Source organism: Ranitomeya imitator, chromosome 3, assembly GCF_032444005.1.
Source record: "Ranitomeya imitator isolate aRanImi1 chromosome 3, aRanImi1.pri, whole genome shotgun sequence".
Taxonomy (NCBI): domain Eukaryota; kingdom Metazoa; phylum Chordata; class Amphibia; order Anura; family Dendrobatidae; genus Ranitomeya; species Ranitomeya imitator.
Genome location: NC_091284.1, coordinates 429,553,459 through 429,569,164, shown reverse-complemented (window position 1 = coordinate 429,569,164; position 15,706 = coordinate 429,553,459). Strand labels below are relative to the sequence as shown.

Sequence of the window (15,706 nt, the reverse complement as noted above, 5' to 3'; positions counted from 1 at the left end):
TGAAAAAAAACCGACCTCTTGGTCTGTGATAAATCATGGACATGTGAATATCCCCATAGACTATCACAGGTAGAAGGCGCTATCCGTGAAAACCACCGATATTACTCGTGCGTGAAAATTGGAAGTCTGAGTGAGCCTTTACAATATTAATCACAGACTGCACGCAGATCACACACTTAGGCTATGTGCACACGTTGCGGATTCTCTGCGGATCCGCAGCGTTTTTTGAGGTGCAGAAACGCTGCAGATCCGCAATTGATTTACAGTACATTGTAAATCAATAGAAAAAAAAAAATGCTGTGCACACTTTGCGGAAAACCCGCTGCGGTTTAAAAGAAGTAGCATGTCACTTCTTTTTTTGCGAATCTGCAGCGTTTTTGTAGCCATTCCATTATAGAAAACCACAGGTGTAAAAAACGCCGCAAATCAGCAAGAAAACCGCAGCAAAAACGCACAAAAAACGCTGCGGAACCGCACAAAAAAACGCAGGTGCGTTTTCTGCCAGGAGAGGCAGAATCCACACCAGAAATTCCTGAGCCTAATCCGCAACGTGTGCACATAGCCTTATACCATCAATGTGTGACCCGGGATTTTCACAGACCCGCGGACTTGTATGGGAAACGTTGATCTGTGACTCGGATCAATATTGGACATCGTGTTTTTCCGGCAAACACAACGGACATGTGATCAGCTCCATTGACTATAATGGGATGCATTGTATTAGTGACAGGCACGGGTCCCGTATGTGAGGCACCATCGTCTATATAATGATTACACCCATCACACATGACCACTTACAGATATCAGGTCACTGGAAGTCATTTTTAAAACACGACAATGTGATTTAATGTCATTTTCTGGCCATATACCAGCCTCATGCACTGATGGCGGAGATGTGAGGAGTATTCTAGAAACAGGCAGCACAGGGTTACAGAGAAATGAGTAACAGCCTGTGCTGAAGACTCCCAATGGCGCAGTGACAGCACCTGTAGGGCTGGGATCTGGCAATCCTCTCCAGGAACATGCAGGACAATTGCGGATAGAACAATCCCCGGTATTCGGTTACCTGCTGGTGTCACTGTAATCACTGCCCTCGGGCAATCACTTCTGGAGAAAAAAAAAATGGTGATTGCTTATCTAAAACTGCACTATACAAAAGAGAAATAGCTTCCTATGGAAACAACCAATCAGCTGCCAGCTTACATCACAGAGCGGCCCTTTGGAGAAAGAAAGCAACAACCTAATTGGCTGTCAGTGGTGAGCACTTGGCTCTTCCTTGCACCAGCCGTATTACGTCTCCCCCAGTGTGTATGGCTCTCACCCACCCAGACCTGACCGCGGCGGCCATACCTGTGGCGCTCTCCAGCACTCCAGCCTCCAGGTCCAGGCTCCCTACAACAGGTGTCTCCCTCTTCATTGCTGGGACCGATATCGCCAGAGACAGTAATATCGTAAAAGTACAACCAGGAGTGAGGTGCAGGTCCGGCAACCAGGACGCCAGTACTTTACTCCATGACCGGCTCCCTGGCTGCGCGTCCTCCATCTTTTTGGAGACCAGTAACAACTTGTGGCTGTCTGAGGACTTTCCTAGTGGGGCCGTCACGTGGCGTGCGCGGTCACGTGATGCCACTGGCTGTGTGCGCGCCGCAGGTGCACGAGTAGCGGTCACTCTGTGGCAGAAGCCGTGGGGAAAATGTCTGCACAATTCCCGTTATTTGCAATGAGAAAATGCTGTTCTATCCCGGGTCGTCATTCCTGCGTGGTCTTCCCGCCATAAATACTTGGGCATCCACGAATGATGGCATAGACCAAGTATTCTCAGGAGAAATAGGCAAAACGTGCTCCCTCTATATCAGCACACCAACATGAAAGGAGTGCACAGAGAGGGCTCATAAAGCATAAGGTTATTTACATGTTAAAACAACAATTGTGAATCTGCGAAACATAAGCATGCCAAGACAGACTGCTCCTGTAAGGGTATGTGCAAGAAGTTCTTGCAGAAAATCGGACATTTTCTGCATGAAAACCGCATGCGTTTTTTTCGCGTTTTTTTCCGGAGCTTCCCAATGCATTATATAGCAAGAAAAACGCAAAAAAACCCCGCAAAATTAATGAACATGCTGTGTTTTTTACCGTGATGCGTTTTTTTCACGGAAAAAAACGCATCATGTGCACAAAAATTGCAGAATGCATTCTAAATGACAGGATGCATATGTATGCGTTTTTATAGCGAAAAAACCTCAACGTGTGCACACAGCCTAAGTGCTACCGGTAACATGTTCAAGGTTACCATGTAAAATTGAGAGACAAGCTTTAAACAGGTAAAAATCACCGACCAAAAGATACCAAGTCAGCGAGCAAGTGCTATGGCTGTTACTAAATAGTTTAGTGAGAAAGGTAGGTAAATACAAGATGGCACGTTACTGGAGGGGCAGTGTACATGTGTGTACGTACGTAAAGCCCAAAGGCTTCGGCAGCGATGTTTTTCACTCTATATCATTGTGCAATTGCCACAGGGGTATGAGCCCTTCAGTTTGGTTTTGGTACTCAGATGAATAGTTTGACGTGAGAAATTACGGACCATAAGATGATCTTTTACATTTCTAGATCTCCTAGCAATCATATTGGGCTGTGGTATATACATACATATTTATACACATATATATATATATATACTGTATGTATATATATATATATATATATATATATATATATATACACATATATATATAAAATTCAAAAAAGCGGGCAGCACTCCATATCATCTGAAGAATCTGTGCAGGATTTATTGAACCCACATGTCTGGGCAACGTTTCGGCTCCAAATGAGCCTTTCTCAAGCAGTGGGTGTTTCTCCAAAATGCATACATATAGGTATTTTAACAATCCTCAATTGCCACTAATCATAATTTACATTATACAAAGTGCAGTACATATATCCACATCAAAATGTACTAGTGCATTACATGTTATCAATATTAACTTCCATTCATATAAAGTGCATCAGTGCTACATAATTACGTGCCCATGTGCTCACATATATATATATATATATATATATGTTTCAACAACACTATCGCACATTGTAGTGTCCAATAAATTATTCCGTATAGCCTTCTGGGACATCCTCTATCTAAAAACTTCTTTATCAGAGAATCTACCACATTATCCACCTCATTTTCTTCTTTAACTATGCGCCTTACTCTAAGTAATTGACTCAATGGTATAGATTTTAGAATATTGCGTAGGTATTGGCTGTCATAAACTAGTAAATTGTTTTTGTCAGTATTTTTTACAAATAGTGTCGTGGTAAGCTCATGCTCAGCAGATGATTGGCCAGTAATCCATTACACCAGGGGTCCCCAACTCCAGGCCTCGAGGGCCGCCAACAGTGCAGGTTTTCAGGATTTCTTTAGTATTGCATCGGTGGTAATGTGATCATCTGCACAGGTGATGATTCCAACCCCTGTGCAATACTAAGGAAATCCTGAAAACCTGCACTGTTGGCGGCCCTCGAGGCCTGGAGTTGGGGACCACTGCATTACACCATAATGACGCTTTCGGACATGCGCACTGAGTCTGTTTGAATGCTTAGTAGCGTGTATGGCGTCCTCCATAAGCAGCATGGTTCCTTAGGGGTAAGTGGGAGTACATAAATAACGGAATAATTTATTGGACAGTACAATGTGCGATAGTGTTGTTGAAACACATATATATATACATATGTGAGCACATGGGCACGTAATTATGTAGCACTGATGCACTTTATATGAATGGAAGTTAATATTGATAACATGTAATGCACTAGTACATTTTGATGTGGATATATGTACTGCACTTTGTATAATGTAAATTATGATTAGTGGCAATTGAGGATTGTTAAAATACCTATATGTATGCATTTTGGAGAAACACCCACTGCTTGAGAAAGGCTCATTTGGAGCCGAAACGTTGCCCAGACATGTGGGTTCAATAAATCCTGCACAGATTCTTCAGATGATATGGAGTGCTGCCCGCTTTTTTGAATTTTATACTTTGGACAATCCATGGACAGGTTCCTGGGGGCCTTGCACCCGAAGATAAGTAAATTGACTATGTGCTGTTCCTATTTTTTACTAACACATATAGATATATATACACACACACTATGTGTAGACATTTATTTTATTGCAACCTGTCAGTGTGATTTTACTGTAAGCGCACAGGAATTGCCGACTTTTCTATCTATCTGTCACACACACGTGTGTGTTTTGAACAATATTTCATTGTAAAACGATGTGTAAATGTCAGAGAACTGCTCTATGTAAAAGCTCATGTTAAAATCGAATTTCGCACGGATTGTATACGGATGTTACATGGATGTTGCGATGGAAAAAAAAATAAAATAAATAAAATCGCATGACATTTGCATGTTTTGCCTCCTTTTTTCGGTCCAGAAATCTGGAGTATGCCAGTCACCAGGTACTGCTGATCTGGACGAAGTCCTGTGAATCCATCCCCTCAGCTCTATTCCCAACTGTCCCGGACACGGCAGACAGCCCCGGACACGGCAGACAGCCCCGGACACGGCAGACAGCCCCGGACACGGCAGACAGCCCCGGACACGGCAGACAGCCCCGGACACGGCAGACAGCCCCGGACACGGCAGACAGCCCCGGACACGGCAGACAGCCCCGGACACGGCAGACAGCCCCGGACACGGCAGACAGCCCCGGACACGGCAGACAGCCCCGGACACGGCAGACAGCCCCGGACACGGCAGACAGCCCCGGACACGGCAGACAGCCCCGGACACGGCAGACAGCCCCGGACACGGCAGACAGCCCCGGACACGGCAGACAGCCCCGGACACGGCAGACAGCCCCGGACACGGCAGACAGCCCCGGACACGGCAGACAGCCCCGGACACGGCAGACAGCCCCGGACACGGCAGACAGCCCCGGACACGGCAGACAGCCCCGGACACGGCAGACAGCCCCGGACACGGCAGACAGCCCCGGACACGGCAGACAGCCCCGGACACGGCAGACAGCCCCGGACACGGCAGACAGCCCCGGACACGGCAGACAGCCCCGGACACGGCAGACAGCCCCGGACACGGCAGACAGCCCCGGACACGGCAGACAGCCCCGGACACGGCAGACAGCCCCGGACACGGCAGACAGCCCCGGACACGGCAGACAGCCCCGGACACGGCAGACAGCCCCGGACACGGCAGACAGCCCCGGACACGGCAGACAGCCCCGGACACGGCAGACAGCCCCGGACACGGCGGACAGCCCCGGACACGGCGGACAGCCCCGGACACGGCGGACAGCCCCGGACACGGCGGACAGCCCCGGACACGGCGGACAGCCCCGGACACGGCGGACAGTCACACACACGGCGGGCAGCCCCGGACACGGCGGGCAGCCCCGGACACGGCAGACAGCCCCGGACACGGCAGACAGCCCCGGACACGGCAGACAGCCCCGGACACGGCAGACAGCCCCGGACACGGCAGACAGCCCCGGACACGGCAGACAGCCCCGGACACGGCAGACAGCCCCGGACACGGCAGACAGCCCCGGACACGGCAGACAGCCCCGGACACGGCAGACAGCCCCGGACACGGCAGACAGCCCCGGACACGGCAGACAGCCCCGGACACGGCAGACAGCCCCGGACACGGCAGACAGCCCCGGACACGGCAGACAGCCCCGGACACGGCAGACAGCCCCGGACACGGCAGACAGCCCCGGACACGGCAGACAGCCCCGGACACGGCAGACAGCCCCGGACACGGCAGACAGCCCCGGACACGGCAGACAGCCCCGGACACGGCAGACAGCCCCGGACACGGCAGACAGCCCCGGACACGGCAGACAGCCCCGGACACGGCAGACAGCCCCGGACACGGCGGACAGCCCCGGACACGGCGGACAGCCCCGGACACGGCGGACAGCCCCGGACACGGCGGACAGCCCCGGACACGGCGGACAGCCCCGGACACGGCGGACAGCCCCGGACACGGCGGACAGCCCCGGACACGGCAGACAGTCACACACACGGCGGGCAGCCACGGACACGGCGGACAGCCCCGGACACGGCGGACAGCCCCGGACACGGCGGACAGCCCCGGACACGGCGGACAGCCCCGGACACGGCGGACAGCCCCGGACACGGCGGACAGCCCCGGACACGGCGGACAGCCCCGGACACGGCGGACAGCCCCGGACACGGCGGACAGCCCCGGACACGGCGGACAGCCCCGGACACGGCGGACAGCCCCGGACACGGCGGACAGCCCCGGACACGGCAGACAGCCCCGGACACGGCGGACAGCCCCGGACACGGCAGACAGCCCCGGACACGGCAGACAGCCCCGGACACGGCGGACAGCCCCGGACACGGCAGACAGTCACACACACGGCGGGCAGCCCCGGACACGGCAGACAGTCACACACACGGCGGACAGCCCCGGACACGGCGGACAGCCCCGGACACGGCGGACAGCCCCGGACACGGCGGACAGCCCCGGACACGGCGGACAGCCCCGGACACGGCGGACAGCCCCGGACACGGCGGACAGCCCCGGACACGGCGGACAGCCCCGGACACGGCGGACAGCCCCGGACACGGCGGACAGCCCCGGACACGGCGGACAGCCCCGGACACGGCGGACAGCCCCGGACACGGCGGAGAGCCCCGGACACGGCGGACAGCCCCGGACACGGCGGACAGCCCCGGACACGGCAGACAGCCCCGGACACGGCGGACAGCCCCGGACACGGCAGACAGTCACACACACGGCGGGCAGCCCCGGACACGGCAGACAGTCACACACACGGCGGACAGCCCCGGACACGGCGGACAGCCCCGGACACGGCGGACAGCCCCGGACACGGCGGACAGCCCCGGACACGGCGGACAGCCCCGGACACGGCGGACAGCCCCGGACACGGCGGACAGCCCCGGACACGGCGGACAGCCCCGGACACGGCGGACAGCCCCGGACACGGCGGACAGCCCCGGACACGGCGGACAGCCCCGGACACGGCGGACAGCCCCGGACACGGCGGACAGCCCCGGACACGGCGGACAGCCCCGGACACGGCGGACAGCCCCGGACACGGCGGACAGCCCCGGACACGGCGGACAGCCCCGGACACGGCAGACAGCCCCGGACACGGCAGACAGTCACACACACGGCGGGCAGCCCCGGACACGGCAGACAGTCACACACACGGCGGACAGCCCCGGACACGGCGGACAGCCCCGGACACGGCGGACAGCCCCGGACACGGCGGACAGCCCCGGACACGGCGGACAGCCCCGGACACGGCGGACAGCCCCGGACACGGCGGACAGCCCCGGACACGGCGGACAGCCCCGGACACGGCGGACAGCCCCGGACACGGCGGACAGCCCCGGACACGGCGGACAGCCCCGGACACGGCGGACAGCCCCGGACACGGCAGACAGCCCCGGACACGGCGGACAGCCCCGGACACGGCGGACAGCCCCGGACACGGCAGACAGTCACACACACGGCGGACAGCCCCGGACACGGCGGACAGCCCCGGACACGGCGGACAGCCCCGGACACGGCGGACAGCCCCGGACACGGCGGACAGCCCCGGACACGGCAGACAGCCCCGGACACGGCAGACAGTCACACACACGGCGGGCAGCCCCGGACACGGCAGACAGTCACACACACGGCGGACAGCCCCGGACACGGCGGACAGCCCCGGACACGGCGGACAGCCCCGGACACGGCGGACAGCCCCGGACACGGCGGACAGCCCCGGACACGGCGGACAGCCCCGGACACGGCGGACAGCCCCGGACACGGCGGACAGCCCCGGACACGGCGGACAGCCCCGGACACGGCGGACAGCCCCGGACACGGCAGACAGCCCCGGACACGGCAGACAGCCCCGGACACGGCGGACAGCCCCGGACACGGCAGACAGTCACACACACGGCGGGCAGCCCCGGACACGGCAGACAGTCACACACACGGCGGACAGCCCCGGACACGGCGGACAGCCCCGGACACGGCGGACAGCCCCGGACACGGCGGACAGCCCCGGACACGGCGGACAGCCCCGGACACGGCGGACAGCCCCGGACACGGCGGACAGCCCCGGACACGGCGGACAGCCCCGGACACGGCGGACAGCCCCGGACACGGCGGACAGCCCCGGACACGGCGGACAGCCCCGGACACGGCGGACAGCCCCGGACACGGCAGACAGCCCCGGACACGGCAGACAGTCACACACACGGCGGGCAGCCCCGGACACGGCAGACAGCCCCGGACACGGCAGACAGCCCCGGACACGGCAGACAGCCCCGGACACGGCAGACAGCCCCGGACACGGCAGACAGCCCCGGACACGGCAGACAGCCCCGGACACGGCAGACAGCCCCGGACACGGCAGACAGCCCCGGACACGGCAGACAGCCCCGGACACGGCAGACAGCCCCGGACACGGCAGACAGCCCCGGACACGGCAGACAGCCCCGGACACGGCAGACAGCCCCGGACACGGCAGACAGCCCCGGACACGGCAGACAGCCCCGGACACGGCAGACAGCCCCGGACACGGCAGACAGCCCCGGACACGGCAGACAGCCCCGGACACGGCAGACAGCCCCGGACACGGCAGACAGCCCCGGACACGGCAGACAGCCCCGGACACGGCAGACAGCCCCGGACACGGCAGACAGCCCCGGACACGGCAGACAGCCCCGGACACGGCAGACAGCCCCGGACACGGCGGACAGCCCCGGACACGGCGGACAGCCCCGGACACGGCGGACAGCCCCGGACACGGCGGACAGCCCCGGACACGGCGGACAGCCCCGGACACGGCGGACAGCCCCGGACACGGCGGACAGCCCCGGACACGGCAGACAGTCACACACACGGCGGGCAGCCACGGACACGGCGGACAGCCCCGGACACGGCGGACAGCCCCGGACACGGCGGACAGCCCCGGACACGGCGGACAGCCCCGGACACGGCGGACAGCCCCGGACACGGCGGACAGCCCCGGACACGGCGGACAGCCCCGGACACGGCGGACAGCCCCGGACACGGCGGACAGCCCCGGACACGGCGGACAGCCCCGGACACGGCGGACAGCCCCGGACACGGCGGACAGCCCCGGACACGGCGGACAGCCCCGGACACGGCGGACAGCCCCGGACACGGCGGACAGCCCCGGACACGGCGGACAGCCCCGGACACGGCGGACAGCCCCGGACACGGCGGACAGCCCCGGACACGGCGGACAGCCCCGGACACGGCGGACAGCCCCGGACACGGCGGACAGCCCCGGACACGGCAGACAGCCCCGGACACGGCAGACAGCCCCGGACACGGCGGACAGCCCCGGACACGGCAGACAGTCACACACACGGCGGGCAGCCCCGGACACGGCAGACAGTCACACACACGGCGGACAGCCCCGGACACGGCGGACAGCCCCGGACACGGCGGACAGCCCCGGACACGGCGGACAGCCCCGGACACGGCGGACAGCCCCGGACACGGCGGACAGCCCCGGACACGGCGGACAGCCCCGGACACGGCGGACAGCCCCGGACACGGCGGACAGCCCCGGACACGGCGGACAGCCCCGGACACGGCGGACAGCCCCGGACACGGCGGACAGCCCCGGACACGGCGGACAGCCCCGGACACGGCGGACAGCCCCGGACACGGCGGACAGCCCCGGACACGGCGGACAGCCCCGGACACGGCGGACAGCCCCGGACACGGCAGACAGCCCCGGACACGGCAGACAGCCCCGGACACGGCGGACAGCCCCGGACACGGCAGACAGTCACACACACGGCGGACAGCCCCGGACACGGCAGACAGTCACACACACGGCGGACAGCCCCGGACACGGCGGACAGCCCCGGACACGGCAGACAGCCCCGGACACGGCGGACAGCCCCGGACACGGCGGACAGCCCCGGACACGGCGGACAGCCCCGGACACGGCAGACAGCCCCGGACACGGCGGACAGCCCCGGACACGGCAGACAGTCACACACACGGCGGGCAGCCCCGGACACGGCAGACAGTCACACACACGGCGGACAGCCCCGGACACGGCGGACAGCCCCGGACACGGCGGACAGCCCCGGACACGGCGGACAGCCCCGGACACGGCGGACAGCCCCGGACACGGCGGACAGCCCCGGACACGGCGGACAGCCCCGGACACGGCGGACAGCCCCGGACACGGCGGACAGCCCCGGACACGGCGGACAGCCCCGGACACGGCGGACAGCCCCGGACACGGCGGACAGCCCCGGACACGGCGGACAGCCCCGGACACGGCAGACAGCCCCGGACACGGCAGACAGCCCCGGACACGGCAGACAGCCCCGGACACGGCAGACAGCCCCGGACACGGCGGACAGCCCCGGACACGGCAGACAGTCACACACACGGCGGGCAGCCCCGGACACGGCAGACAGTCACACACACGGCGGGCAGCCCCGGACACGGCGGACAGCCCCGGACACGGCGGACAGCCCCGGACACGGCGGACAGCCCCGGACACGGCGGACAGCCCCGGACACGGCGGACAGCCCCGGACACGGCGGACAGCCCCGGACACGGCGGACAGCCCCGGACACGGCGGACAGCCCCGGACACGGCGGACAGCCCCGGACACGGCGGACAGCCCCGGACACGGCGGACAGCCCCGGACACGGCGGACAGCCCCGGACACGGCGGACAGCCCCGGACACGGCGGACAGCCCCGGACACGGCGGACAGCCCCGGACACGGCGGACAGCCCCGGACACGGCAGACAGCCCCGGACACGGCAGACAGCCCCGGACACGGCGGACAGCCCCGGACACGGCAGACAGTCACACACACGGCGGGCAGCCCCGGACACGGCAGACAGTCACACACACGGCGGACAGCCCCGGACACGGCGGACAGCCCCGGACACGGCGGACAGCCCCGGACACGGCGGACAGCCCCGGACACGGCGGACAGCCCCGGACACGGCGGACAGCCCCGGACACGGCGGACAGCCCCGGACACGGCGGACAGCCCCGGACACGGCGGACAGCCCCGGACACGGCGGACAGCCCCGGACACGGCGGACAGCCCCGGACACGGCGGACAGCCCCGGACACGGCAGACAGCCCCGGACACGGCGGACAGCCCCGGACACGGCAGACAGTCACACACACGGCGGACAGCCCCGGACACGGCAGACAGTCACACACACGGCGGACAGCCCCGGACACGGCGGACAGCCCCGGACACGGCAGACAGCCCCGGACACGGCGGACAGCCCCGGACACGGCGGACAGCCCCGGACACGGCAGACAGCCCCGGACACGGCGGACAGCCCCGGACACGGCAGACAGTCACACACACGGCGGGCAGCCCCGGACACGGCAGACAGTCACACACACGGCGGACAGCCCCGGACACGGCGGACAGCCCCGGACACGGCGGACAGCCCCGGACACGGCGGACAGCCCCGGACACGGCGGACAGCCCCGGACACGGCGGACAGCCCCGGACACGGCGGACAGCCCCGGACACGGCGGACAGCCCCGGACACGGCGGACAGCCCCGGACACGGCGGACAGCCCCGGACACGGCGGACAGCCCCGGACACGGCGGACAGCCCCGGACACGGCGGACAGCCCCGGACACGGCGGACAGCCCCGGACACGGCGGACAGCCCCGGACACGGCGGACAGCCCCGGACACGGCGGACAGCCCCGGACACGGCGGACAGCCCCGGACACGGCGGACAGCCCCGGACACGGCGGACAGCCCCGGACACGGCGGACAGCCCCGGACACGGCGGACAGCCCCGGACACGGCGGACAGCCCCGGACACGGCAGACAGCCCCGGACACGGCAGACAGCCCCGGACACGGCGGACAGCCCCGGACACGGCAGACAGTCACACACACGGCGGGCAGCCCCGGACACGGCAGACAGTCACACACACGGCGGACAGCCCCGGACACGGCGGACAGCCCCGGACACGGCGGACAGCCCCGGACACGGCGGACAGCCCCGGACACGGCGGACAGCCCCGGACACGGCGGACAGCCCCGGACACGGCGGACAGCCCCGGACACGGCGGACAGCCCCGGACACGGCGGACAGCCCCGGACACGGCGGACAGCCCCGGACACGGCGGACAGCCCCGGACACGGCGGACAGCCCCGGACACGGCGGACAGCCCCGGACACGGCAGAAAGTTCTGGCTTTGGAGCTACGCCCTGCAGTCTCGGGCACCTGCTGAATGTCCCTCTGACATGGTATGGTTTGATGCGTGGCCACAATCTCCTCAGCACGCTCGGGTCCTGCACAGTTGGGCCGCATGCTGTACAGCTCCTCTCACCCCTACTGATTCCATATGAAGACCCGGACTCCCCTCCACATTATTTGGGGGCGGGGCTAGAGACCCCATACATTCCAGCCACCGTCCTCCTGTGCTCTCCTGCCAATGTGAGCGGCACACATCCGTTATAACATGCAGGAAACCATTCCCTCTCCGTGTACAACCCGGGTCCATACAAACCATTTCTATGAAAAAGAAAAGGAAACTGCAAGTTATCGCATGTCAAGTCTCGCTTTCTGTCACTTTACGACACGCACGCAAAGAACTTAACCACGTGACCAGTAACCCCGCGCGCTGGCTTACGTCACTCGTATTTTTCCGGCAGTTCTGTACGTGACAGCGCCGAGCCTCGTCACGTGGGGACGCACGCTCATTTCGCGCCGTTCTTACGTTCTCTAGCGTGACGTGATTGTCGGAGCCGAGCGCAGGGCTGATCTTCTGCTGCTCCAGTGTCCGCCACATCGCCGCCATCATGTCTTCAGGTAGGGAGCCGGCGCTGCCATGTGCCTCAGACGTGTCCGTGGGGCCTGGCTGCGGGAGCGCGGTCCGCATAATGGCGCCGGGGTGTGCTCGGGCCTGCCTGTGGCCATAGCTCTGGTGCACGCTGTGTCCTGTGCTGTGGGGGCCACACCGTGTCCCCTGGCTGAGGTACTCGTCGTACGGTGACTGAACCGGGGGGTTGTTTCCATCCTTTAAAGCGTTTTCCTTTTTTGTATGTGGGGCCAAATTCTATGTATTTATTATTCATTTATATTTTTCTGCTCTATTTGGTCAATAGAAAAATAGCAACTAACAGTACACAGATCCCTCCATAGTGAAGGTGATATCAATATTAACAAAGGGGCCTGTTAAAAAACTCTTACCTCGTTGAAAACCAAAACAAGGACCCCAAAAAACAAGACACTCCATATATAAGGTGTATTAAAATTAAGTCATTCCAATGGCCCAAATAACCACACCTCATCACCAGTGGGTGTACCGAGGGGAAAGTAACAAGCGCAGCAATTGCCAGAAGGTCCTGGACTGTGTAAACCGAATGTCCTTGTGTGTATAATACCCCTCACACACCAGAACCAAGGTCCGATTAGGCAAATAGTTTAGAAGGCTGCTCAGGTTTAGGAAATGCATCTGCAGACCTCTAATCGGACCCTCTGTGGTTATGGTGTGTGTTGGGTAAACGTTCCCTCCTTATACACATAGGCTGTGTGCACACGATGCGGATTTACTGCGGATCCGCAGCGGATTTTTCCACGCAGAAACGCTGCAGTTCTGCAAAGTGATTTACAGTACAATGTAAATCAATAGGAAAAAAAATGCTGTGCTAATGGTGCGGAAAAATCCGCATGAAAAAGGCTGCGGATCAAAAGAAGGAGCATGTCACTACTTTTGTGCAGAACTGCAGCGTTTCTGAAACCTTCCATTATAGAAATCTGCAGGGGTAAAAAAACACACAAAATCCGCGGCAAATCCGCACCTGCGTTTTCTGCCAGGAGATGAGGATTTTGTGCAGAAAATTCTGCACCCCAGTCTGTGTGCACATAACCTTAAGGATGCTCTATTTGCACAGTACAGGACCTTCTGAGCTTGATCCTATAGCTGTAGAATAGTCCATTGTTACTTTCCCCTTGGTACACCTACTGGTGATTGTTTGGTTATTTGGGGAAACAGCATGACTTGATTTTAATACGTCTAAAGGTACCGTCACACTAGACGATATCGCTAGCGATCCGTGACGTTGCAGCGTCCTCGCTAGCGATATCGTCCAGTGTGACAGGCAGCAACGATCAGGCCCCTGCTGTGATGTCGCTGGTCGGGGAAGAAAGTCCAGAACTTTATTTCGTCGCTGGATCTCCCGCAGACATCGCTGAATCGGCGTGTGTGACACCGATTCAGCGATGTCTTCACTGGTAACCAGGGTAAACATCGGGTAACTAAGCGCAGGGCCGCGCTTAGTAACCCGATGTTTACCCTGGTTACCAGCGTAAAAAAAACAAACAGTACATACTTACATTCAGCTGTCTGTCCCTTGCCGTCTGGTTCCTGCACTGACTGCTGGCCGTAAAGTGAAAGCAGAGCACAGCCACAGCGGTGAGTCACCGCTGTGTGACTCACTGCTGTGCTGTGCTTTCACTTTCACTTTACGGCCAGCAGTCAGTGCAGGAACCAGACGGCAAGGGACAGACAGCTGAATGTAAGTATGTACTGTTTGTTTTTTTACGCTGGTAACCAGGGTAAACATCGGGTTACTAAGCGCGGCCCTGCGCTTAGTTACCCGATGTTTACCCTGGTTATCGGGGACCTCGGGATCGTTGGTCGCTGGAGAGCTGTCTGTGTGACAGCTCTCCAGCGACCAAACAGCGACGCTGCAGCGATCCGGATCGTTGTCGGTATCGCTGCAGCGTCGCTAAGTGTGACGGTACCTTTATGTCATGCGTTTTTTGTGTCCTAATTTTAGTTTTTAAAGGGAACCTGTCAGCAGGATTGTGCTCAGTAACCTACAGACAGTGTCAGGTCGGCGCCGTTATACTGATTACAATGATACCTTGATGATATCTGTCTTGTTGTTGTTTAGTCTTTATTTTCAGTTTTGAGTTAATGATATGCTCGTGCCCCGGGGCGGCCTGTGTGTGGGGGTCTGCATGTGGTGCTCTAATTAGGTATTCATAATGCAGACTGCTGACAGGTCACTGATCCCTCACTGACCTGCCCCCTAGTTTGCATAATGAATATCTGTACATACTAAAGAAAAAATACCTTTACTAGCGTCCTAGTAATAACTGTTCTTGATGTTATTGAGCAAGTACAAAAAATAAAAATCAATGTGAAAATGGCGCCTGAGCAGTAGCAGCTATCGATGTGTAGGGAGATACGATAACTGCTATTGCGCAGGCTTCCCCATCTTGGAGGAGGACATTTTTTTTTCTTCAGAAAAATGTTGCGGCCTGCACAATAGCAGCTATTGGATCTCCCTACATATCGATAGCTGCTACTGCTCAGGTGCCATTTTTCACATTGATTATGCTGCAGCGCAGGTGCCACGGCTGACACCTGCCTGCAGAAGGGATTTTTTTTCTTCACTATTGTACAGATTAATATCTATTCATTAGGTAAACTAGGGGGCAAGTCAGTGAGGGATCAGTGCCCTGTCAGCAGTCTGTATTATGAATACTAATCAGAGCACCACATGAAGACCTCCCCCATAGGGCACGAGCATTTCGTTAACACAAAACTGAAAATAAACATTACACAACAACCACAAGACAGATTTAATCAACCAAAGTATCATTGTAATCAGTATAACGGCGCCGACAC

The 15,706-nt window shown here is 60.3% G+C and overlaps 2 protein-coding genes across 3 annotated transcripts in view; one reads left to right on the top strand and one right to left on the bottom strand.

The window, feature by feature from the left end:
• RHBDD2 (rhomboid domain containing 2) overlaps positions 1-12,865 on the bottom strand; it is a 39,842-nt gene extending 26,977 nt beyond the window's left edge. The window contains exons 1-3 of the mRNA XM_069759823.1: positions 12,698-12,865; positions 12,575-12,579; positions 1,351-1,503 (exon numbers count right to left, since the gene is read on the bottom strand). Coding sequence (XP_069615924.1) covers positions 1,351-1,503; positions 12,575-12,579; positions 12,698-12,865 — 326 coding nt within the window. The remainder of the gene's footprint in view (positions 1-1,350; positions 1,504-12,574; positions 12,580-12,697) is intronic.
• Positions 12,737-15,706, top strand: part of TAF15 (TATA-box binding protein associated factor 15) — a 72,569-nt gene continuing 69,599 nt past the window's right edge. For both annotated transcript variants that reach the window (XM_069757270.1, XM_069757269.1), the window contains exon 1: positions 12,737-12,876. In XM_069757270.1, coding sequence (XP_069613371.1) covers positions 12,867-12,876 — 10 coding nt within the window. In that variant the 5' untranslated portion in view covers positions 12,737-12,866. The remainder of the gene's footprint in view (positions 12,877-15,706) is intronic.